The sequence below is a fragment of the Strongylocentrotus purpuratus genome, unplaced genomic scaffold, assembly GCF_000002235.5.
Source record: "Strongylocentrotus purpuratus isolate Spur 01 unplaced genomic scaffold, Spur_5.0 spur5_scaffold_17, whole genome shotgun sequence".
In the NCBI taxonomy this organism is placed as follows: domain Eukaryota; kingdom Metazoa; phylum Echinodermata; class Echinoidea; order Camarodonta; family Strongylocentrotidae; genus Strongylocentrotus; species Strongylocentrotus purpuratus.
The window spans coordinates 12,782,098-12,806,629 of record NW_022145602.1 but is presented as its reverse complement, the minus strand read 5'-3'; the positions used below and the strand labels follow the sequence as shown (position 1 = coordinate 12,806,629).

The 24,532-nt window shown below is 38.7% G+C and overlaps 3 protein-coding genes across 4 annotated transcripts in view; 2 read left to right on the top strand and 1 right to left on the bottom strand.

Moving 5' to 3' along the window:
- Positions 1-1,487, bottom strand: part of LOC373478 (synaptotagmin I) — a 38,105-nt gene extending 36,618 nt beyond the window's left edge. For both annotated transcript variants that reach the window (XM_030987725.1, XM_030987727.1), the window contains exon 1: positions 1,071-1,487. The gene's annotated coding sequence lies outside the window, so the exon portion shown is untranslated. The remainder of the gene's footprint in view (positions 1-1,070) is intronic.
- Positions 1,488-7,446: 5,959 nt separating this feature from the next.
- Positions 7,447-12,165, top strand: LOC105445582. The gene is made up of 4 exons (XM_030987743.1): positions 7,447-7,587; positions 9,039-9,099; positions 10,487-10,789; positions 11,372-12,165. Exons 1-4 carry the CDS (start codon positions 7,510-7,512, stop codon positions 11,440-11,442), a joined length of 513 nt encoding a protein of 170 aa, XP_030843603.1. The 5' UTR covers positions 7,447-7,509; the 3' UTR covers positions 11,443-12,165.
- Positions 12,166-16,866: 4,701 nt separating this feature from the next.
- Positions 16,867-24,510, top strand: LOC105445581. The gene is made up of 3 exons (XM_030988205.1): positions 16,867-17,104; positions 23,514-23,577; positions 24,167-24,510. Exons 1-3 carry the CDS (start codon positions 17,093-17,095, stop codon positions 24,481-24,483), a joined length of 393 nt encoding a protein of 130 aa, XP_030844065.1. The 5' UTR covers positions 16,867-17,092; the 3' UTR covers positions 24,484-24,510.
- Positions 24,511-24,532: the final 22 nt, after the last annotated feature.

Below are 24,532 nucleotides of genomic sequence, written 5' to 3'. Positions count from 1 at the left end.
TCCCACAAACATGAACAAACTTGCCACGGCCGTATTGTTATGCCCCCAAAATCCCCCAAAATGTCATTTTACCTCGTGCATATCCAATTTTACATAAGCCTAGGCTATAATACATCGGTTCCACTTACTAAACTTGATTGAAATAATCCGTTTAATGGTCCCTTTTAAGGAAATTATGGGTCAAAATCGACATCCATGTTGAAAATCTTGCAAGCCGTGTTAAACTCTCGCTGTCGTCAATCTCATCCCTTCTAGTCTACGCCGAAGGCAAAATGATTATGAAGGAAAAACTGTGCGCCATCTACACGTTCGTAATGGCGTTATCACAGGCATAGGCGATCGTTCTGTCTCTATAACCGGAGGTCTAGTGGAGCCAGACGTAGTCTCAGTGGAACAACTGACGGTATAGAGACTGAAACTTTCGGTCTACTTCCAACAGTGATAGTTGTCTATACTGTCACAATGTTAGCGCGTAAATCAGAAATTATTTTGTTTGGGTTATAAGTCAAGATGGGTTGTCCATACTAAAAATACGCGCACAATACCCCAAAAACAAAAAAGGAATGTGATATTTGATTCATGATTTTTCATATTCTACACAAACTTATAAAGACATAGACTAGAGTAGGGTCTACTCTAGACTAGCCTACTTCCAAATGGACAAAATGAACTCTAGACTAGTCTTCTTAGAATCTAGAGAAAAAAAGAACAAAAAAAACACAGCATGAACACAAACATTGCTTTTATAATTAATAGATCCAGTCCTCAAGACTCCTCACCCAAATTAAATACAACAACCTTTTTTTTTTAAACACACACACACACAAACACAAAGAAGTTGAACACTTTCATAATTAATAGGCCCTGTTTTTCTCCTTCATTTTTCTTTTTTTCACAGAACATTGAACCAATTTGATGCCAATATTGAAGATGGACTTTAAGTTTAACAAGATCTAGTCTAGATCTACATCATGTAACTAGGCCTAGGCCTACATGATGGTGGCCTACTACCAACAGTTAACTATACTAAATGTAGCTTTAGTTACATGGGATGATTGATAATGCTTTACCATTTGCAGTCGGCAGCAAGCTGGCGGCTACATGTAGATTGTGTGCATGCACTGCGGATGTCGTGGCGTCGCCTTCTGTTGTACACAGCAAAACCTTCCAAAGCAGTGCATTCGGCCTGTATTATTATGGCGTCGAATTTCTAATCACAACGAAGGCATGCAATGCCGTGCGTGCATGGACCACTCTCCCTGAAAATCCACAACCGGCAATGCCACTGCAATGCCCAGTTTTCCAGATATTTCAAGCAATTATCCCTGATAAATCGACGGACAATATTATTGTAGAATGGCCAGCATTAATCCAATGTCCTTTTGTGACGGTTTAGCTCAAGAATTCCTCATCAATAATTCAAGACATGGAGCTTGAGTAACGTAGGAGGATATCGATTGCCATTCCATAAAAATAGCCTAGATCTATAGCATGTGTACGCGCGCCTAGCCTACGCGACACATAATTATTTAATTCTGCGGTACGTAAACCGTACGGAAAGGACCCGCCGCCCGTGTGCGCTGGCCTAGCCTAGCCTGCGTTCAGCGTAGAACCAGGCCACCTGGATTGGAATTTGTTTGAAAGAATAGGAATAAAATATAAAATAAGGAAAGAGATAAATAAAGTTACCCCTCCCCCCTTCAATCTATTTATTGATTTAGGCCTTTATTTCTTGATATTTCTATTTCCGGTATCATTCTATTTCGCCCTTTCATTTTGTAGTTTAATCCGCGTAATCTTTTCATTTTTTGTATAAAGTTTTTTAATTTGCATAGATCTAGACCCTATTAATTTTTTTTTTTTTTAATATTTTTTTTAATGTTTTACTTGCTCTCATTTTCTTTTCTTATTTTTCTCGGGCCTTTTCTCCTCTGCTGTTTTTGTTTTGTTTTTTTGTTTTTTTCCCGTTTTGTTCGTCTTGATTTAATTTGTTAGTTTCGCTTTGCTGGCTTTGTTTTGGTTTGGTTTGTTTTATTCTGTTCTATTCCGTCAGCTGTTCTGAGTGTGTTTTTCCAGATCGAGCGTCTGAAAATTTAGTTACCCCGTAGATCTAGTCCTAACTTTAACATCTTCCCGTGATTTAAGAACCCTACATTTTTTCAATATTTAATATGTTGGCTTATATAGACAAAACATATAGGCCCTGTATTGATAGCAGAGTCAAGCTTGCCATTTTGGGTAGTTACTCCTCAATCAAAGTTTCTCATTTAACTTTCCTACATTGGGGGGGGGGGGGGGGTAGGCTAATCAGATTTGGTTATGACAGGCAGGGGTGGCGAAATGGCAGGGGAAATCTGTATTCCGCTGGTATCACTATGATACCAACGGATTACACGTTTTCTACAATATTTATTTTTACGTTTTGAAGGATATTATTCGGGGAGGGTACTCACATATTATTAAGACAAACTCGGGGGTGTACGTGCCGCTCTATTGGGTCAATTTTTCACAAAAATCCCTATCATCGGTCCCATTAATAAAAATACCATACATGGGTCTGTTTTGTTCAAAATTTCCAAAATTTCCCCGAAAAACACCCGAAAATTTACCGGGAGCACCGGTAAATTTTTATATTCAATTTTTCTTGAAAACAGAAGTGTTTTAGGTGCTAATTTTGTTAGTGCTTATAAAACATGACAGGGGCATCCAAATGTATCAAAATTGTAAAGATTCACTATCCACCCAATTTTCAAAATTTCCCAAAACTTTGTATTACCTTTAAATTATCTGTTCCAAAATGAAGGTCCTGTTTATTGGTTATTGTTTTAACGCTTATCAGTACTAGTTTACAGGAGGGATTAGACCGCCCTGCAAGGTCACTGGACAGGTGGTTAATCATCAACTCAGCTCTTAGTTAACATAAGAAAAAGAGGATCATGGGGGACCAATGGTCACCGATTGGGGAAGTTTTCTATATAGAGGGAGCAAGTAGCTAAAAGTAGGACAGTGTGCATTTAAAGGCAAGAACGGTGCGTACAGGGGATAGATGAAAATCGAGTGATTGCCTGGTGGGATGAGAATGAATGTCACCATTAAAAAAAAACATATTTAATATTTAGTGAAAACACTTGGCAAATCGTCTATATTAAGTTGATACATAATGAAAAATGATGAAATGCAGAGGCGACGCTCCCGGGAGGGGGAAGGACACAGTGCCCCATATTTTAAAATACCCCAAAGTTGCCCCTTTTACATATGAAAAGTGCCCATTTCAGTAAGAAGTGCCCCTTCCCCTTTAGACAAGTCCCCTTTTCATCTATGATAAGTGCCCCTTAATTTTGACACATGCCCCTATTCCTTTTGAAAAGTGCCCCTAATAAAATATGAAAGTAGCCCAGTTTCTTCAACAAGTGCCCATTTTCATATCGCTTGAGTGCCCTTTTTCCTTTCTGGAAAGAATAACCTTTTTTCATCTTATTAAGATAGCCTTCCCCTTTTCGTAAAAGCCCCTTTTAAAATATGATAGGTGCCCCTTCACCTCCGACAAATGGCCCTTTTCCATTCGTATAATTGCCTTTTTTAATCTCTGGTAAGTGCCCCTTTTCAGGTGCGAGAATTGCCCCCTTTTTACCCTCTGATAATTGCCCTATTTACTTTGACACCTGCTCCTTTTCTTTTCTAATAATCAGAGGCGGAGATCCCGGGGGACGGGGGGACACGTCCCCCTCAATTTTTGTTAGGGGGGGGGTTGTCCCCCCCCCCCCCTCAAAATTTGAAAAAGTGCACACAAAACAAATGTATAGCAAATACTGACTAAAGACTGCTACACACTTTCAGGCTCTGGAGGACCCAAAGAGTGCAGCGTTTACACAAATAAAAATGCAAAAGTCTTCTCGCTCGGTAGCTATACGCTCCCTCGCTTAAATAATATCCTTCAAAATTTACAAGTGAATACCAAGAATATTGAAGTGTGAGAAAATGATATTGCTTGTTATTATACTATAGTTTTGCTAAGGAACGTAATTTTTTAATACAACAAAACTTCAAAAACATGTGAGGGGTAGGCACTTCCGCCACCTTCACCCCTCTCATTCACTATGCTATACCTCACACTTGCGTACTGATTGGGGGGGGGGGGGGCTTTGGGGGCAGCTCACCCAAAAATAAAATGCGAACGTGGTTTATTTCTAATTCGATACAAGTGATTTACAAATGTTGTTGAAATGGCATGATTTTACCCTGAGCTTCCGAGGGCTCTGCCCCCTGGACCCTGCACCAAGGTCCCTAAGGCAGCCCCTGGATGCTCATCTGATCGTAATTTAATGCCTAAAACCCCTGAGCTTCTGGGGGCTCCGCTCCCTGGACCCACTCCAATAAGTGACCCGCATGCCAGTGTCACAAATAAGGTATAAAAATATGCTCATGTGATCGTAATTAAATGCATAAAACCCCTGAGCTTCATGAGGCTCCGCCCCTTGACACCCGCCGGGGCTTTCCTCCTGGACCCCACGCCAATTTACGCTCAACTTTGCTTTGCTTTGCTCTACCTGATCGTAAATACTTTAGCCCCCTTTGAAAAACGGTCCCAGGGCCTGCGTAACATGTAAAGGCCCGGTCCCACTGCACTTACGGATGCAAAGAGGATGTAAAGCGTAACAAAATCTTGCCATCCGTTGGAAAACGCTATGCATCCGTTGTGTACTCATTGCATACGTGTTTCATACGCTCTATCCATCGAGCATCCGTCCACTGTGATTTCATCCGCGCAAAAAGTTTTGAGCTGCACAAAACTTTTAGAACGGATGATCTTCCGCCGTGTACGATGTAAATCCGCGACAAATACGGGCAACAAACGTTCTATGTCCGTTATCATCCGTTAAACGTCCGCTGTATCCTCTTTGCATCTTCTGGGCATCCTTGCAACTCACATCCGCTGCAGCTGAAAACGGAAAGAGGGAGGAAAGATAAGGTACACGGAACGTCTATACATCGTTAGTAGCACGGAAATAGAAAGGATGTTAGCGTATGCATCTCGTATATAAAGTATTCAAAGCTGTCATCCACTTCCATCCGCTTTCATCCGCTAGGCTTCCGATGAACATCCGTTTAACATCCCCGCGTCATACTACCCACGTTCGTTATTTTCCGTTCTGTTTTCGCCAATTTTCGCCAATTTTGTCCATTTCTGGAGCGGATGAAAACGGATGGAGCCACCCGCGAAATTTTGCTCGTCCGCTGTGTCCTTTATGCATACGTGTTGTGTCCATCGGCCAGTGGGACCGGGCCATAAGAGTGGTGGTGATGCGGATTTTTTTCTGCCCCCCCCCCCAAAAAAAACACGTTTTTGCTCATAACGCCACTGCTCCCTCGTCCCTCGCATTTCGCCACCCCCCCCCCCCCCACCGGTCATGAAAAGAAATCGCCGCCCCTGCTAATAATTAATCTTCATCTCAGCAAGTAAGTAGAGGGAGGCAGACATTGGTGTGGTGGAGATCAAAATCAAATTTCGTAAACAAAACAATTTGCACATGTACCAAGGTTCAACTGATGATGGCACTATTCCTAAAAGTTGACACTTGACATTTATTTTTACCATAGAGCTATATACTATTATATCCCACATACTAAGAATCTTGCTCTACGATTGGTCAAAAGTAAATCACGTGATGAAAGATAGTTCGCCCATAATTGATGGGAGAAGCAAAAAGTTCGTTACACTGTGCAGATAGTACTACTATTAACACAGTGTAACGCACTTTCACTGAAGATAGAGGTACTATCAACACAGGGCAACGCACTTTCACTGAAGATTATCCAAAAGCGCACTAAAATAGACGTAATTAAGCGTGCATTCCCAATGAGCGCAGTTAAAGAAAACACATGCGCGCATCGTACTCTCATGGGGTTGGGTTAAATTTAAACTTTTTTGGTGTGAATTTGGGCCTAGGTGTCTTTCATTTAGATGCATACACGTCCTTTTCTTTTTGTAGTTAAATTGTTTTAGATGTGGAATATAAAGCAAATAATCACCTTTTGGTTTCAGGCGATGGCACGCTATCACTTCCTCGTCGATCAGAATATATACGCTATCTTTCCTCAGCTTCGCTTCGGACAGATCGCTACACCCAGATCGCCTCGGAAGTGATAGTTTGTCCCATTACCTTCACCAACGGTAATTATTTGCTTACTAACACCTCTATGATTTTCACACACACGCGTACGGTGAGTTTGTTAGCCTACCCGATAAATATGTCTGTCACACTTAGTTCCTATTACTTTCAGTTACCGTTGAGTAGAACTAATGCAGCTAACAACTATAATTGATTTTACGAAGGGCCCAAAGTTTAAATATACAATGCAGTCCCTTCACTAAATGTCTTCAAAAGGTGATCAAAATCACTAATATTGAATTGAATTTCAATTTAATCTATTTATAACCAGACTTTTCTCTCAGTATTTTATTTCATCATTGTTTTCTCGTTCTGTTTTGTTTCTCTGTATACTCATTGTATAAATTGTATTTCATGTTTTAATTATGGTGGCAGAACCAATAAAGTTTTTTTTTTTATTTGTAAACTGTCTCCTCTTCCGTGTATTATTATTTTGTGATTTTAAATTGTGTAAATATTTTTTTGGCATTATGATAATGAATGAAATAAATGTCAGCTTGAACTTCTATGCTATGCAAAATAAGTACTTCGACTTCTATACAAAAAAAAGACAAATTACAAAAACTATTATATGTAAAACGGAGACTCACACGAGGAAAGAAGATTTTTTGAAAATATCATGCATTCTTTCAATTCCATTAATCTATTAAATTCATAAAATACAAAGATACAATGTGTAATAAAATTGTCCCAGGCATTAATAAGCCAATGGCCTGTAACAAAAAAAAACACAACAGTGATTCCTCCTTACGATCAGAATAATTTAAATTGTTAAAAGAAATAATCAACATTGCAGTAATTCCTATTTTCCTGAGAAGCGAACAGATGTGCCTATTTTTTGTATTGTTCAAGTCACTTGAAGTTTAGCCAGGAAAGAAAAACAAAGGGCCTCATGTATTTATTATACAATTCCTGGCAATGCAATGCGAGTTTGAGGTACCTTGCCGAGTGCATTCACATCGTTATCATTAAGAGTCTGTTTCAAGATAATAAATTATGCACAATAGAACTGTGAAGGTCGATGATACATAGAATTAAATAATGTATCTGTTTCTACAATTATTGAATGGTTGCATTCTGTGAATATCAAAGAATGAGACGACTTGGCCTTGGAATGTGTTTCACGATTTACAATACGGAATTGGCATTGCGCTAGCTTTCTCCGGTCGTTGAAAGAAAAAGAAAACAATGATGTGGTCGCGGTTATTCATCCCCGCGATATCTTTAAGATCTCCTAGAAAATAGATTGTTCAATAAAGTCTCAATCATGGCAAGATTTGAGGCATTTTGAGAGTATAAATAGAGGAAATATTTGTGACAGTTTCATTCGATTCCTGATATGCATCAAGAGCAGATTTTGAGTTTTCTTATTCGAGCTTCATCGACTAACTACACATCTTCCAAAATGGCCACTTCGGTAAGTCAACCAATAATAACTTTTCTCCTTTCCTTTCACTGTTTTTCTATCCGAAAGTTATTTTAGTTCAGCATTTCGTTTGATTGTTAAACTTGTTAAAACTTCTTTTACATGTATTAATTGGCTCCCCACCGAGTACAGACCGGTCGATTTTAGCTATGCAAGGTAATAACTAATAGTGTAGTTCCATTCGGTCTGGGGGGTGTTTCACAAAGAGCCTAAGTCTAACTTAACTCTAAGTAGGACTTAAAAGGTATGGAAAGCCATTTGTAGCCTTAAAATAAAATATTCAAAAGTGAAAATTCAAGTATTTTAGACTTTTTATAAATTCCACATCAAGAACATGCAATCTCCTTGATAATAGAAAATATTAATGTTTTGACTCAACATTTTGTGCCTTTTAAAATAACCTTTACAAAATATGTTCATAGACGCTAACGGCTTTCCATAATTGTTAAGTCCAACTTAGAGATAAGTTCAAATTAGGATCTTTGTGAAACACCCTCCTGGTATCAGTCAGATTGATTTGACTACGGTCTTAGTTCTTTCCATGATGCATAGGCCAAATTAATTTTGTTGTTGTTTGTATACGTGCATGTATCTTGTAAATACACGAGCAGACCCTGGCTTACAGCTTCACTGGCCCGAATTCACAAAGGAGGTTTGTCGACAAACCTTGGTTTTCGTGCGTCATATGACGCGTTTCGACGCGTTTTTACAAACCAGGTTTGTAAAAAAAACGCGTCAAAGCGCGTCATAATATTTTATTATGACGTACATAAACCTCTGTTTGTCGACAAACCTCCTTTGTGACTTCGGGCCACTATGGTGTAGTGGTGCATAATGAGGAAATATACTTGCTCACTTCTGCAATTAGACCCTAAAAGATTGAGCGATACCTTAATTTTCAACCACATTTAGTTCATGATAGTCTAAAAGCAAAAAACGTAAATAATCTAAACTTCTGCATTTACAAGGACCGATCGACGAGTGACAGCATTTTCAAAATGGCAACAAACACTGTTTACATGCTCGCTTCAATCTTGATGAAATTGGATCCAGCACGCCAAAAGTGTCAATCTAAACTTTTGAAAATGTTTCTTTTACTCCTCGCAGCCCGTGTGAATGTTGATTTAAAGCCCAACTGCACTACTTACAGCTAATTGCCCTCACTATATAGCAAACTATGAATAATCGGTGACCATTGGTCTCCCATGGTCCCCATTTTCTTATGTTAATTGAGAGCGGATTAATTTGATGAGATAACCAATTGTCAGTGACCATGCAGGGATGTCTAATCCCTCCTGGCCAAACTAGTGCAGAGGGGCTTTAACATTTGATTTATAGATTGACAAAGTCACTCTGACACTATCCTCGTTAGCATACCTATGATGAAGCTAAGGTTTAAACGAAACGAATCTAATCTAAATTTTGTTTGATTGAATTTACAGACTCAACTCACAGTTTTCATCACCTTGGCCGTAATGGCAATAACCGGCGTCTACGGACAACGTAAGTGTGATCCCATGATTTTACTTTTAAAGAGAAAGTTGATGTTTGGTAAAGGTGAAAGAAAATTAACATGTGACCTTTCTCATTGTTAGTCTTATATATTTGTTTTGACTTATATCACATTATAAATCCCCCTAATAGGGATTATTATTTTAATTATACCAACATGTCAGTATTCTAATGACGAGAAAAGGCTGAACATTTGGGCCGATTATTTTTTTCTTAAAAAGAGAAGAAAGTGGTTCTGTGAAGGTGAAAAAGGATTTGAGCTCTCTCATTTTTAGTCTATTTTATATAAATTTTTGAAGAATATCACATTGGAAATTCCCCTAAAAAGGACTATATTTCCTAATACCAACATGTATTCTGAATATGATGAGAAAAGGCTTGTGCTCAAATTGAATAAAATTCGGAGGCAACTTTTTGAAGAAGAAAATCTATAACTTGTGTAGCAGAAGGCTAATCTTCGACAAGGTCTGGTTAGGGCGGGGTTTGTGCAGCTTCCATTCCTGATTAGTACACTGTTGACGATAAAGTTGGAATATCATTTTCTTACCTCTTTTCATTGAACGATTGTGACACTATGATTTATTCTTGATAAAATAAAGTTTATAATTTCTCAGAACTTTATTGATCTCTCTCTCTATGATTCTTTAGATTGGTCAAAAAAGTTCAGAGAAGATGCAAGAAATAAAACATATCCTCACAATCACTTCATGAAAAAAAGGGGTTGAATTTATTCGCACTTTATTGGCAACAGTGTAGTTTCGATAAGGGTTGGCCTGCCTTATTCAGGCAGAATGAAGAGTGATATGCAATATTTACACATAAAAATGAAACCGTTTCCGTTGTTGTAAAACCTACCCGATTCCCCCTTCAAAAGGTTACAAGAAATGATCATACATATAGATAAGTTTGTACTATAGTATTATTTTAAGAAGTCCTTTGATTTCCTTAGCACATAATTGCATCTCTTTACAAAACACGATAGTTGTCTCCTGATTTTGTTGTTGTTGAAAGTTAATCTTTTTTGTCGAAATATTTCATCCTTTTGGGGGTATTTTTTGTCTGTTTGTTCATTAAAAGCTGCTGCATTAAAGCCCCATTGCACTACTTATAGCTACTTGCGCCCTCTATATAGCAAGCAATGCCTAATCGGTGACCATTGGCCACCCCCCCCCCCATTGTCCCCTTTTTTCATGTTAATTCATGAATTGAGAGCTGATTTGATTAGATAACCACCTGTCAGTGACCATGCAGGTCTAATCCCTCCTGCCCAAACTAGTGCAGAGGGGCTTTAAACTGACCATTATCGTACAGCACATAAATAGACACTTTCCATCCCTCACTGAAATTACTTCTCTCCGTCCACCCCTTTTTTATTCAGTGACACCTCAATCGCAGATTACTCAGATGATTGGACAAACATGCACCGTCTACAGGGAATTACTCAAGGAGGAGGGTCCTAAGTGCAGCCACGGCGTCATTGAGGAATTCATCGACGAACTCGACAACGTTCAGCCTACGATGAAGAACGTCGACGCTGACACCATCGAGGACAACGTCCTGGAGTATCTCAAGCAGTCAAAATTGAATTCCCTTTGTTACGTCAGCGGCATGTCCATCAGGAGTGAATGCGAGCTGATGGATAGCGTGTGTTCCTTCGGTAACAACATCATCAAATGCAGAGGTATAGTACTAGCAAGTGCGGCAAAGCGTGCGTCAAACCATTGACGGAAGCACAAGCGTCACGCGAAGGTCGTATCATATATAAATATATATGTCCCGATATATGTACACGTATATCTCTTAGATCTTTTTTTTTCTTCTTCTCTCTCTCCGCCGTCATTCGATTGGGTCGCTAATTGCTCCGTCTACAAACACACAATGACCTCTAACATAGCAATAAATACGATGAGGCTGTATAATAATAATGTTACTTTGTCAACACCCCTTTTTAGGTAAGCACACGCAAAGAGAATTAATTTATATAATGGAGTAGCTTCGCTGATGGGCACGAAACACGAAGGCCAGGGAAACACATAAGTGGGCCTTCAATTTCATGATCTGAACGTATGGTTCCCGCCGAACATCGTTTTAACAGACGAAGCAATTTTTTTTTTTTTTGGGGGGGGGGGAGGGGGGGGGGATCTCTTGATTTATAACCGAAACGCAATCGGGTATAGAAATTGCCCTAAAGTTACATTCTGGAAAACCCCTGTCATTTTACTCAACATAATTATCACTTTCACTGTTATTATTCTGTTTACAGATCTCCCACCTGCAGCCCCCGCCAATCCACCGAATGCCGCCCCTAACACCGTCCGCCCCGCCACTACATAGATCTACATGTAGCTACCTCGCATCAACATCGATTTTCGAAGTAAAAAAACATCCCTTAGCATCGTCATCATCATCAAGAGCATCGAAGTCATCGTCATCTATATTATCATCGTTGGCGTCCATCATCATCCACATTATCGTCATCATCGTCATCATTTATTGTGTCATCTTCATCACCCATAATCACCGTCATTATCGTCGACGTCGTCAGCGGAGTCGTCATCATCATCATCATCCGCATTATCATCTGCGTCATCATAATCATTGATCAGGATCATCATTGTCGTCGCCATCGTCAATGTTTTCGCCATCATCTCATTTTACTCCTAACTGCTGATGCATAGGCATAACTCACTTTCATCTTCCTCTAATTTATTGTTACCGCACTCAAATAAAATTGCTCACTTTCATCAGGGACATGCATGTCCCTGCTTTCATGTACCATTTGAATTAAATTGAACTGGAATTGAAAATATCGGTTTTTGTATCTTACTTCAAAAATAAATTCCAATGTCCATGAATGCGCTTCCAGTTGCGCCGTTCTAAAGATTTGGAATAACCTACCACTAGACATAAAATAAACCTTATCTGTTGCTGTCCTCAAAGTTTTTAGGAATACGTACCTGTTTTTAGTAGCTTTTGAATATATTGTTATTGTGTGTCTCTCAATTAGCAGTGTGTTGTCATTGCAGCAGGGTATATTTGTGTAATAGCTTAACTATACGAACTGATATATATTTATTACTTTCATTATCACTCTAAATTTTAAACATGTACGACATTTCAGTCATAAGTATTGCACCAAAGAATTCACATTACCAAGACTGCAAATACGTGTCAGAATGCAAGGCGTTACGCCAGCTCAGTCCGCGGACAGCTTTCTAACGGACAGCCTATGGGACAACAAACACTCGGATAAACTGCACCCCGGACTCGAATAGGAATGACCCACTTCCTAGGAAAAAGAGTGAGTCGTAGTAGGTCCATGGTTATATCAATTTGCAGTACGTTTTTTCGGAATGCGATATAGTCAGGTGGGGAGGTGGTGTTTGTCCTGGCGCTGGATTTTTTTAATCTAATTTCAACAAAAAAAATTGGCAGCATATTTTTGTTTTACTCAAAACTATGACTATTTTCTTGCCATGATTTTGGTTCATAATGCTATGAATAAATGAGCAGAAATAGAAGAAAGGTTCATATTATAATCAATTTCTGATGTAGACCATTTTGGCCTTTAAAAATATGAACGATTTTGACAATACTGAAAGTAAGCATTAAAGTTTTGAAATGGACAACGCGGGATGCAATTTATTAAAACAAATTTCGTGCACAAATTGACCGCCGTTTTTTTTTGCATTCTGTAGTTTCCATTCAAATTAGGTCATTTAATATACCTGTTTTATATGTCTTTACCTACAATATATTAGTCTAAAATATGATAATAAATGGTGCCTTATTTGTGGAGCCAAATTGATTATTAAGGCCTTCAGTATTCTGAGCTCCCCTGGAAGAAGGCTGTATATCCGTGACAGCTTTAGTCGAGGCTTGATTACAATAATTACATCGCTCATTGAGTACCAATATCACACGAATTACGACTTTGGGCGCTGATAATAAATGAAGTATTTAATTTGTATCGTAAAGAATTAAAGTTTATAATTGCAGTAGTCCCACATTTCTGGTCACCCCGCTCTTTTGACTGATTATGGTGAAATACATGTCTTCTAAAATGATTACGAAAAAGAAATAGATAAAATATCAATCAGTATACTTAGTTTCTAATTATGATGCAAACTTTCAATTTGAGTAAGTTCTTTTATGAAAACACCGAGGGCTACAGGAGATTTGTAAACTGTTGGTGATCCTTGCCCCAAACATACGAATGTAGCTTTAAGTAGCTTTTGCTTTAAACTCAATACATGTCATTTCATTTGACTTCGAAAACTTATTTTGGTTTCATGCTTGTTTGAAGAAAAAAAATGAGTTTACCTTGGGTTATTTTTTTTTTAGCTCGTTGATGCATTTTGTATGACTTCCATACTCGTCATATTATCCCTTCAAGTTGACCTCATTTGTGTTAGGTTCATGACCTCATGCACCACTTGATCATTACCAAATTTACAGGCAGCCCCCAAGAAAGCGAAGAAGCCAGTAAAAAAAAACGACTGAGAATTTTGGAAAATGGATAAATTTGAATATTACTTATTTATTATTTTTCAATAAACGATTACGACGATAAGAATTTAAAAGTTGTTTTGAATGTTGTTATTCATTAAGGGGGTGGGGAGAGAAAGAGAGTCAGAGAGAGAGAGAGAGGGGGGGGGGGGTAGGAGGATAGGAAGAGAAAGGGAAGAGACATTGGCGGGGAATAGATAGAAATAGAGAAAAAAAAGAGAGAGAGAGAGAGAGAGAGAGAGAGGGGGGAGAGAAGGGGTAAAGAGGTGTAGATAGATAGATAAACAAGGAGAGAGAGGGGGAGGTAGAGAGGGTGAAGTGAAGGTAGATAGATTGATGGATATATTTAAACATAGACCAAGACTGAGAGAGAAAGAAAGAAAGAGGGAGAGGGGTAGGAAGGTAGGAAGAGAAAGGAAGAAAAAACAGTGACGGAGGGAAACAGAAAGAGTGAGAGAGAGGGGGAAGAGGTGTAGATATATAGCTATATATTTATATTTAGAAGGGAAATAAAGAGAGAGAGAGAGAGAGAGAGAGAGAGAGAGAGAGAGAGAAAGAGGGGAGAGGAGACCTACGCTAAACATGTAGCGTTAGATGGCATAGGGGGCGGATTAGATCCTGTTTAATTATCTCAGTCCATCCCACCCGCCCTCTCCGCCCCAACTCTCCAATACCAAACTTAACAAGAAATTTACATTACTTGTGCTTTAACCGAACGAAATTCAAAATTTGATTATAGGTAGTGCTGCTCCCTTATCCGTGGCTTTATTCTCTATCAAGTATACGTACTCATGGAAATAGCATTTTTAATTTGGGCAACTACAACAGCTGTATAGCAATTACCATATGTTGTGCTGTCAATCAATCATTTTGATATATCTGTTAAATTATTGTAATATTGCGATGATGATTAGGGCTATAAATATCAACAATACCGAGAGCACCTTTGCCAAAAACAACCCTTTGTCGACTCTAAAGAACGAAGAAATGATTACTCATTCAAATTTCCTAATAATTATGCCAATACAGTTAGCCCACATATCTATAACAATTTCTTTCATTGCTCATTAGTTCTCCGCCCTGGCCATCACTATTTCCGGTAAAAGGGTTATTTTGGGTAATCCGATGTTGGTGTTGAGTTCGACACTTGTGGAACTAAAGAGGCAATATATTACAATGTTTTCACTACGCAAAAACAAAAAGGAACTTTGATTTTTTTTTTTTTGCTGGCATTAACCCTCCTCCAACTTTCAGAAGTTGGTCGCCAAGTCGGTCAACAATTATGATATAATTATCTGAATTTAAAAAAAATAAAAACAAATCCACAAAAAAAATTCATTAGCAGTGGTCACAACAAAGTAATTGTATATAGTCCAATAATCAAATGATAATATGTGTCTTTTGCATTGTTTTTTCCCCTTTTGTTGTTGTTTATGAATATCAGATATCTTCTGTTAATTCGACAGTTAAACAAATATTTGTATCTTGAGTGGTCAATTTTATTCATATAGATATAAATTACCTTGAATATATGTTTGTTAATTTGTTGCAAATGAAAATCAATAAAATCCCTGTGGAGGGAAAAAGTATGAAGAAAAACAAAGATCTGTTATATTCTGTTGAAGTTGCACATAATGTTTATTAGTCTAGTTTAAATATCAGATGATAAAGGAACTAGGACCGATAAAACTAACTATGAATGGCTGGGGGGGGGGGGTGAAATTTAGTGATAACTTTATTTCTTTAGAGGCGAGACAGAGATAGAGACACATTGAGAAGAGAAAGAGAGAGAAAAAAAGAGAGAGGAAGAAGAGCCAGATAGAAAGGGAAGGAGACATAAAGGCAGAGAGTGAGAGAAAGAGAGAGAGGGAGAGAGAGAGAGAGAGAGAGGGGGGGGGGGGGAGAGAGACCTAGTGGAGGGGGAGGGGGGTGTTGTTACAAATGTTTACCGTTCACTAAAACTGTAGTGGTGTCGGGCGGGTGATAATATTCCAATAAATTGTTTGGAAATAAAATTGTTACGATAACACTCGTATCATGCCGCAGCTGAAAGGAAATTGTTCATTAACGTAACGGAAACACAATCAGCGTAATTACTCACATTTAGGACACTTTAGGGCTGCCCCCTGAAATAGATAAATGTTTTTTGAGGTTGTTCGTTTTATTAGTTTCATTACTCTTTTGTAAAAGAAACTGTGAAGATATATGTACTGCCCCATCGTCCATTTGTTCTTTTCCCCCTTTTTGTTCATTTACAGTACAACCCCCCCCCCCAAAAAAAGCATTACATAACATATTTTTGAGAGACAATCTGATCATATTCTTAAACAAAAAAATTGTAAATATCATATCTTATCAATTATGACATATTTAATTCATAATCAAGTTAGGCATTATCAAGATAGGAGAAAAGGATAAACTGTTGCGAGTTCAGAGGGGACTCGTCAAGTAAGTCCTCCACAAGAAAATACATCCGTAATTTTTACAAAAGTATACTATTAGGAGACTACGATATATTTCAAGACGAGATTACAATATACAGCCGATATATACATGATTAAGTCTACCTGCTAGTATAAAGGGAACGTAAAACAATTTTGGGTAAAACACGGAGTTTGCGTCAGGTAAGATGTTTCTCACATTCTCCCCATATGGATATTCTCTCATATCCTGTAATGGTGAAATAAATGCATAGCACTTTTGCAATTTTTTCCATTAATCTAGTGGCAAATCTCTAGTCACTCCTTCCCTTTGACTTATGATGGTGAAATATATGTTTTCCTAATAAATTACGAAAATGTAATAGGTAAAAAAAAAAAAAAAACAAGAAAGAAATTATGAAAAACATCAATAATTAAACCCAAAAATAGAAATCTACCCTTTACCGATATTACCCTTGCTTGGATTTAAAAAAAGGAAATCCGCGCCCCCTCCCCGCCCCGAAACTCTGACCGACGCTGACTCATCCCATTGTACGAGTCCGATAGCGGTCATCGCATTTAAAAGAATAGCTTCATGACAAGGACAATGGGGAAATACTGCGCTAAAAAAATAAAAAAATTGGCAAGCCATTCCATGGGGGCACTCCAATATAATTCCTGTCCGGTAAACATTTGATTGTGCAACTAATTAAACAAACGGCGATTGTTAGAAAATATCAATCATCCCTACAAAAAGGGGGACAACAAAATTCGTCGCTATTTAAGCCGGACACACAAAATATAAACAACAGACAGTGTTATTCGGCCTCGTTGGAAAGCACGTCATCAATTCATTTGACAAGAAAATGTAGCATCTGTTTATTGTCCGTTTATTTTGTTGCCGTGTGTTTTAATAATTAATTGGCTGTAGTACCGAGACAGTTTATGCAATAAAGGAGTAACATTTCATTTTCATTTGTCATCGAAGACTTCGTTTATCAAATTGCTTAGAGAACATTATTCAGGAGATTGCAGAAGGTGGATTTTCTTACAAGATGACTTCGATGGTAAGTAAATCAAGAGAAAACTAATCTTCTCAAAAAGTTCTGCAATTCAGGATTGAGCGTCGATCATAGTATCATTTTTGAATTTGATAACAGAAATCCGATTGGGATTAATGAATTTCGCTCATATGATTTTGATTTCAAGCTTTTATATGATATGCTACCGATTCGGAAAAATTTGTTCAAGTGAGGTTTTCTATACGATGACCTTTGTTTAAAGTGCAAAGAAACTGAACATGCTGTTCATGCTTTGAGTCAATTTACGACAAACAAAACCTTCTTTAAGTACCAAAAGGACTTAGTTTTATATGCTTTGAATCTTGAAATAGACACAATAGATGTTATTTGTTTACTCAAAATTACTTCGCTAACCGAAATCGATTTGACTATGACTATTGCATTTTGCTCTAGGCCTATCCGTAACATGATCATTTTTTTGTAATTAGTATGGGTATGATTATAGGGATTAAAATCTGATATATATTTATTTAAGAGAGAAATGACTCACAGACTCAAACTAAATGAACATTTGAAAGTACAAAATATGAATTTTCGTGCAAATTTGCTTAGTTACATTTGTACAAATATTATGTGTATTATTGATGTTCCATCGTTTTGCTAAATTGTTTGTGAAATTATGTTATTGATGAATATTGAATAAACACCCCATTACAGGCAAAGGGAGAAAAAAAAACTTTGCTTACTACCCTCAACAATGACGCCCCATTTGTAGTGATACTGTAATCACCGAATGTGAAGTACACCTGATTATGGGGCCAAATCAAAAGTTAAATGTTGCAAAACTGATGCCTTGTTATTCATTCAAAACGCAATCCATCTTCCAAACATACGTATTCACTGTTTAAAAATAACAATGCAATTTGCAACAATTCACTTTTGACTTGGCCCCATATTCAGGTGTTCTGCACATTCCATGATTACATAACAACTACGAAATTGGGCATACAAACAGGCTCTCAATTATACCAATGACAAGTATGATAGAACCCTCTTCCTCCCACCCTCCCCTATCTCTCCCCCTCTCCCTCACTACCCTTCTCTTCCTGCATTCCCCACCGCTCTCTTTCTCTCTCTGTCTCTCTCTCTCTTTCTCTTTCTATCTATCACGCTCTTTCTCATGCTTGATATCCTTTGTCAGGGACATTGTTATAATCATAAATAAGTCCCTTCTTTGTCCATTTGTATCTAAACACGATTTATCATTCACTTTTACTTTTAGGCCCTATAAAGTTAATTTTCCTTTATTTAAGGCCCACTGCACTACTTGTAGCTACTTGCGCCCTCTATATAACAAACAATGCCTAATCGGTGACCATTGGTCCCCCATGATCCTCTTTTTCTTATGTTAACTGAGAGCTGAGTTGATGAGATAGCCACCTGTCCAGTGACCTTGCAGGGCGCTCTAATCCCTCCTGTAAACTATGGCAGATAAGCTTTAAAACTTCTTTGTAATGGCTTTGATAGATCAACTTTGGTCTTGTATGAATTATGTTTGGATTGTGCTGTATTTCATTATGATGTTTGCACCATTCGAAAGGTGATGCACGAGGCTATTTAAACTACCTTAAAGGTATAGAACAGTTCTGGTCATGCGATTGCATTGTGAAAGAAACGTTGTGGAATCGAGCAGAAAAGGTTGATCATCTAGCATATAAGTATTGGTGTGTACTGCAAGGTTCTGGAATCATCAAAACAGTGGCGGATCCAGGGGGGGGGGGGGTGCCCGGGGCGCCCCCCCCCCCTGGCAAAAAAAAGGGAAACAAAAGAAGGAAAAAAAGAAGGAAAAAAAGAAGGGAAGAAAAAAAGGGGGAAAAAGAAGGAAAAAAGCAGGAAATAAAAGGGGAAAATATCAAAGGTTTCAAAATATGCCCATCTGACCGTAATTAAATGCCTAAAACCCCTTCCGGTGGCACTGCCCCCTGGACCCCACCTAGGGCCATAAGGCGGACGGCTAGATGCTAATCTGACGGTAATTTAATGCATAAAACCTCTGAGCTTCTGGGTCTCGGTCCCCTGGACCTCGCGCTAATTAGTGTCCTGCCAGTCTCACAAATAAGGTATCAAAATATGTTCATCTGAACGTAATTAAATGCCTAAAACCCCTAAGTTTCCGGGGCTCCACCCCCTCGACCCCGCCAGGGGCCGTAAGACGGGCCCCTGCATGCTTGTCTGACCGTTATACAATTCCTAAAATCCCTGAGCTTCTGGGGGCTCTGCCCCTCCCCCGAACCCAACCATTGGCCCTAAGGCGGGGCCCTGGATGCTCATCTGACCGTAGAAAAAAAAAGGGAAATAAAGGGGAAAGATATCAAAATATGCTCATCTGACCATAATTAAATGCCTAAAACCCCTTGACTTCCGGTGGCTCTGCCCCCTAGATCCCATATGCTAATCTGACCGGAATCTATTGCCTAACACCCCTGAGCCTCCGGGGGCTCCGCCTCCTGGACCCCACGCCAATTCGTGACCTGCCAGTGTCACAAATAAGGTATAAAATATGCTCATCTGACCGTAATTCATTGCCTAACACCCCTGAGCCTCAGGGGACTCCGCCTCCTGGACCCCACGCCAATTCGTGACCTGCCAGTGTCACAAATAAGGTATGAAATATGCTCATCTGACCGTAATTTATTGCCCAAAACCCCTGAGCTTGGGGGGGGGGGGGGCTCCGCCCCTGAACCCCACGCCAATTCGTGGACTGCCAGTGTCACAAATAAGGTATAAAATTATGCTCATCTGACGATAAATTGATGAATAAACCCCTGAGCTTCTGAGGGCCCCTCCCCATGGACCCAACGCCAATTTGTGTTCTGCCAGTATCACAAATAAGGTTTCAAAATATGCTCATCTGACAGTAAGTTATTGCCCCAAACCCCTGAACTTCCGGGGGCTCCGCCCCCTGGACCCCACGCCAATTCGTGACCTGCCAGTGTCACAAATAAGGTATAAAAAAATGCTCATCTGACGATAATTTAATGAATAAAAACCTTGAGCTTCTTGGGGCTCCGCCTCCTAGACTCAACACCAATTTGTGTCCTGCCAGTGTCACAAATAAGGTAAAAGAATATGCTCATCTGGCCGTTATTTATTAACAAAACCCCTGAGCTTCAGGGGGCTCTGCCCCCTGGACCCCACGCCAATTCGTGACCTGCCAGTGTCACAAATAAGGTATAAAATTATGCTCATCCGACGATAATTTAAGCTTCTGAGGGCCCTGGACTCAGTGGCGGAACCCTGGGAAAAACACGTTAATTTTATCCTTTTTGGTGAATCGCCCTCCCCCCTGGCGCTCAGGGGGGGGGGGGTGCGATTTTTCAAATTTTCGAGGGCCCCCAAAAAAATTAGTGCTCACTATTTTCGAGAATCGTCTTCTTTGTCTAATAATTTAATGAAACGTCAAAGCTTCGGCGCCTTGCGGAGGAGGGAGGGGGTAATCGCCCCTCCCTGCACCCCCCACTACGTCAATGCAGGTCACCATTACGTACCGATATTTGGGTCGCATAATTTCAAATTTGGGCCCCCCTAATAAATCCTGGATCCGCGCCTGTTGTAGAGCCTCTTAAGCGTTGGGAGCCCCAAAAGTTTGATGGTAAAATTTGACTCAAATGTTATCATAATGTGAAAGAGAATCTAATTTAAGACATATTCCTCGAGGGTTTTCAAAACAAATGCGTTTAAAGTCGAATATTGATGAAAGAATACAAAATTTGCTTTTTCTGCGTACAACAGAAAACCCAAATTATTGTTCTGCTTCTAATTAAGCTAACTTAATATCAGGGTGGACTTCCCCTCCCTGTATTCAACAATGAGCAGAAAAGTTTAATCTATTCCTTTATCCATTAGACCATTTTTCTTCAACATGTCTCAGCAACAATTTGTTTATATTCTCTCAGCAAAATAAACCAACATTTCAAATATATACAGGGCGTCTATAGATTTTTTGTTTGTTAATAAAACTTTAAAAAGTTACGCAAAACGTTGTTTGAATATAAAGCTAAAATCTGACCGAACGTTGCCTGCCCCAGATATCGATTTGCACAATCATGGATTGTATGTACTAATTCCAATCATGTTTTCACTCCGATGGATTGATTATACTCCTTAGCATATAAAACAAGCTACAATAAACATACCGTTTGGAATAGTAGAATTGTAAACAGGTTACGTTGGGTTCTTGATTATGTGCATGACAATCAAACCTTTCTGATTATCATAATAATTAAAACACCATATGGAATAGATTTGTAAGCAGGTAACCTTAGGTTCTTGATTAGTGCACGACAATCAAACCTTTTTGATTATCATAATAATTAAAACATCATATGGAATAGAATCGTAATCAGGTAACCTTAGGTTCTTGATTATAACATTGTGCATGACAATCAAACCTTTCTGATTATCATAATAATTAAAACACCATATGGAATTGAATCGTAAACAGGTAACCTAAGGTTCTTGATTAGTGCACGGCAATCAAACCTTTCTGATTATTATGATAATTAAAACACCATATGGAATAGAATCGCAAACAGGTAATCTTAGTTTGTTGATTGTGTGCATAACGATAAAAACTCCATGATTATAATATTACTAAAAACACCTTTGCTTTACAATCTTTTTAGGTGCTCTTCAAAAAAAAGATAAGAGATAAACGAGGTAAAAGTAATTATAGTTCTACAGGTTGATGTACAGAGATATTCAAGTCCATTGAATTGAAAGAGTGTATAAGCAGGCTAAGGTAATGAGAGTATTATGAAAAGCATATTATCTAGGTACTCTAAAATGCAAAGACTCTCCGGAGTCATACATTTTGCACAATAGAAATTTTAGTTATTTTGTGAAAAATTGTTGGACACCAGTGGTGGATCCAGGGGGGATGGGGGGAGGGCGGCGGGCTGAGCGAATTATCAGCCGGCACGATTTTCAAATTTTCGGGAGCAAAAAAAAAAATTAGTGCTCACTACGTACACCCCTCCCCCACCCCCTCCCCCAATATGCGAATTATCGGCCGGCTGTTTCGCCCCCAAATATTTTCTCACGAATTGGGCCCCCTCCCCTGCCGCCGGCTGGATCCGCCCCTGCATCAAAATTATAAGAAATTTGGCCCAGTCTAGCTAAAGTTACAAGCACTGCACACGGAAAGATGTATATGGGACTACCCTATATCTATCCAGTCCAGATAGATATAAAAATTTAAAAAAATACATCAATTAGTAGGCGGTTTCCTGGCAAAATTTGGTATCATCACGCATTAGTCAAAACATATTGTTTCACATGATTGGTAATAAGAAATTGAGGCGTTTCCAAAACTGGAATTACCTTTAAGTTAGTTTTTTTTTCAAAAATCTTTCCGATCTTGTTCGGTATTAACTGGTTACACCGGGAGCATCCGAATGTGACGACTCACCGCCCCTCACTGACCTTTAAAGACCGTCAATACTACTGGGCCAGAAGGGATCAGACCACACAGCGGGGTCACTGACAGGTGGCTATCTCATTAACTTAGCTCTCAACTAACATAAGAAAAAGAGGATCATGGGGGACCAACAGGCACCGATTGGGGAAGTTTTCTATATAGAGGGAGCAAGTAGCTACAAGTAGGACAGTGGGGCTTTAATTTTTTTTTCCCCAAAAATCTTTCCGATCTTGTTCGGTATTAACTGGTCACACAGGATTATCCTTATTTTATGATTCACCACCCCTCACTGCCCTTTAAAGCACACTTTAACCTTTGTAATACGTCCATTAGTATGAAAACAGAATAATAAAATGAAACAGAATGGTCAAAGTTTAAAATAAATCGAACTAATGATAAAAGAGGTATTAAAGTTTGAAATTTGAGATCACTAAATCTATGCGAATCTCAAAATTTATTCAGTGGATTGTGATGTAGTCACTGACAACTCTCGCGTTTATGGTGTACAGAATTATCATTAACTTCTGTTTTTCTCCTAAACGCCTTCTCCCTTTTGGCACTACTCAACATATAACATGGATTACACAGTATGATAGGTCCTCCAAAAGAAAGAAACCCTCTTGAGTCTTATATTTCTTTTAAAAAATGACATTCGTTTGTGTTAGAACAAATGGGAAAGTCCTCCGGAACTACGTCAGAAAGGCATTTAAGATTTAGCAATTTTGAATCTCCCATGCGTAGATAGTTATTACAACTTTCAAAAATTCATTCGTTCAAACATTCATCAATCGTTTTCTCTGATTCTTCTGCTATTGTGTAGAGCAGTTTGCTATTTAAAAAGGGTTGGTTTCCCCTGTAAACCAAAGTACCATCTGTATCCGTTGGAGACTTTGTACTTTCAAAATTTCTCAATCCGTTACTGCCTCATGAATATTTATAAAAATCTCTTCTTTAAATAAATATCCGATTTGACAGATCAAATACATCCTCCAAGTATTCCTGAGCATCGCTACCATCTGCAGTGGTGTTAAAGCACAGGGTAAGATTGAATATCTCATGTACTTATACTGTGAAATAAAAATATTACAACGTAGTGAGAAATGACAAAACTGATTTATATCTGGGACCTGGCGAGAATCTTATTTCTAACGCGGATTTAAACATGAAATTATCAACTTACTTCTAATGCAGACACAAATGTAAACTTAGTAACGTTTCAAAATCATTCTTGGAAAAAACATTTTTACCCATATTAACGTCGTCTTGACCCAGTTATATCTCATGCCATTTTGCAAAACAGATGAGGTTAACCTTGGTAAATTAGACCATTATTGTTGTAATTCTTTTAGTTATTGTTATTATTATTGTTATTTTCATTATGATTATTACAATCATTGTTGCTATTATTCTTTTTAGTAGTAGTAGTAGTAGTAGTAGTAGTAGTGTTAGTAGTAGTAGTAGTAGTAGTAGTAGTAGTAGTAGTAGTAGTAGTAGTAGTAGTAGTAGTATTACCATTATTATCAGTATTATTATTATTATTATTATGATTAATATTATTCTTATTACTGTTTTTATCATTACCATATTCAATAACCGTGTTTTCTTTCCCTATCTTTTCTTGTGTCAAGGTCTAAATCCGGATAGGGGTGTAAATTTCCACCTCCGTGCCATGTGCGCCCCTTACCAGCTCGAAGTCGCCAAGAGTGGTCACTCGTGCAACAGTCAGGTGATCGACGAGGTGCATGACTACGCTGAGAATGTGCACCTTGAGGGTTACAACCGGGAATTGGTGGAGGAGTACCTGAACTTCGCCAAAACGGGCCAGCTTTGCTACGGAGAAGGACTGACGATCTACAAGGTCGTTGGCGATTGTGACTGCATGTCAAAGGTCTGCGACCGCTATAACCCCAAGAAAGTGGACTACTGTAAAAGTAAGTCGAAATGAGATGGTCTGACAATTTTGCTCCGACGAGAACAATTGCTCCGGACTTTAT

Excerpts from the sequence above, each read along its gene's own strand:
- LOC105445581 (XM_030988205.1), top strand. Across the intron at positions 23,578-24,166 it reads CAGTGGTGTTAAAGCACAGG|GTCTAAATCCGGATAGGGGT; the intron begins GTAAGATTGAAT and ends TCTTGTGTCAAG.
- LOC105445582 (XM_030987743.1), top strand. The coding sequence starts at position 7,510 with ATGCATCAAGAGCAGATTTTGAGTTTTCTTATTCGAGCTTCATCGACT. Across the intron at positions 7,588-9,038 it reads CTTCCAAAATGGCCACTTCG|ACTCAACTCACAGTTTTCAT; the intron begins GTAAGTCAACCA and ends TTGAATTTACAG. Across the intron at positions 9,100-10,486 it reads AACCGGCGTCTACGGACAAC|TGACACCTCAATCGCAGATT; the intron begins GTAAGTGTGATC and ends TTTTTTATTCAG.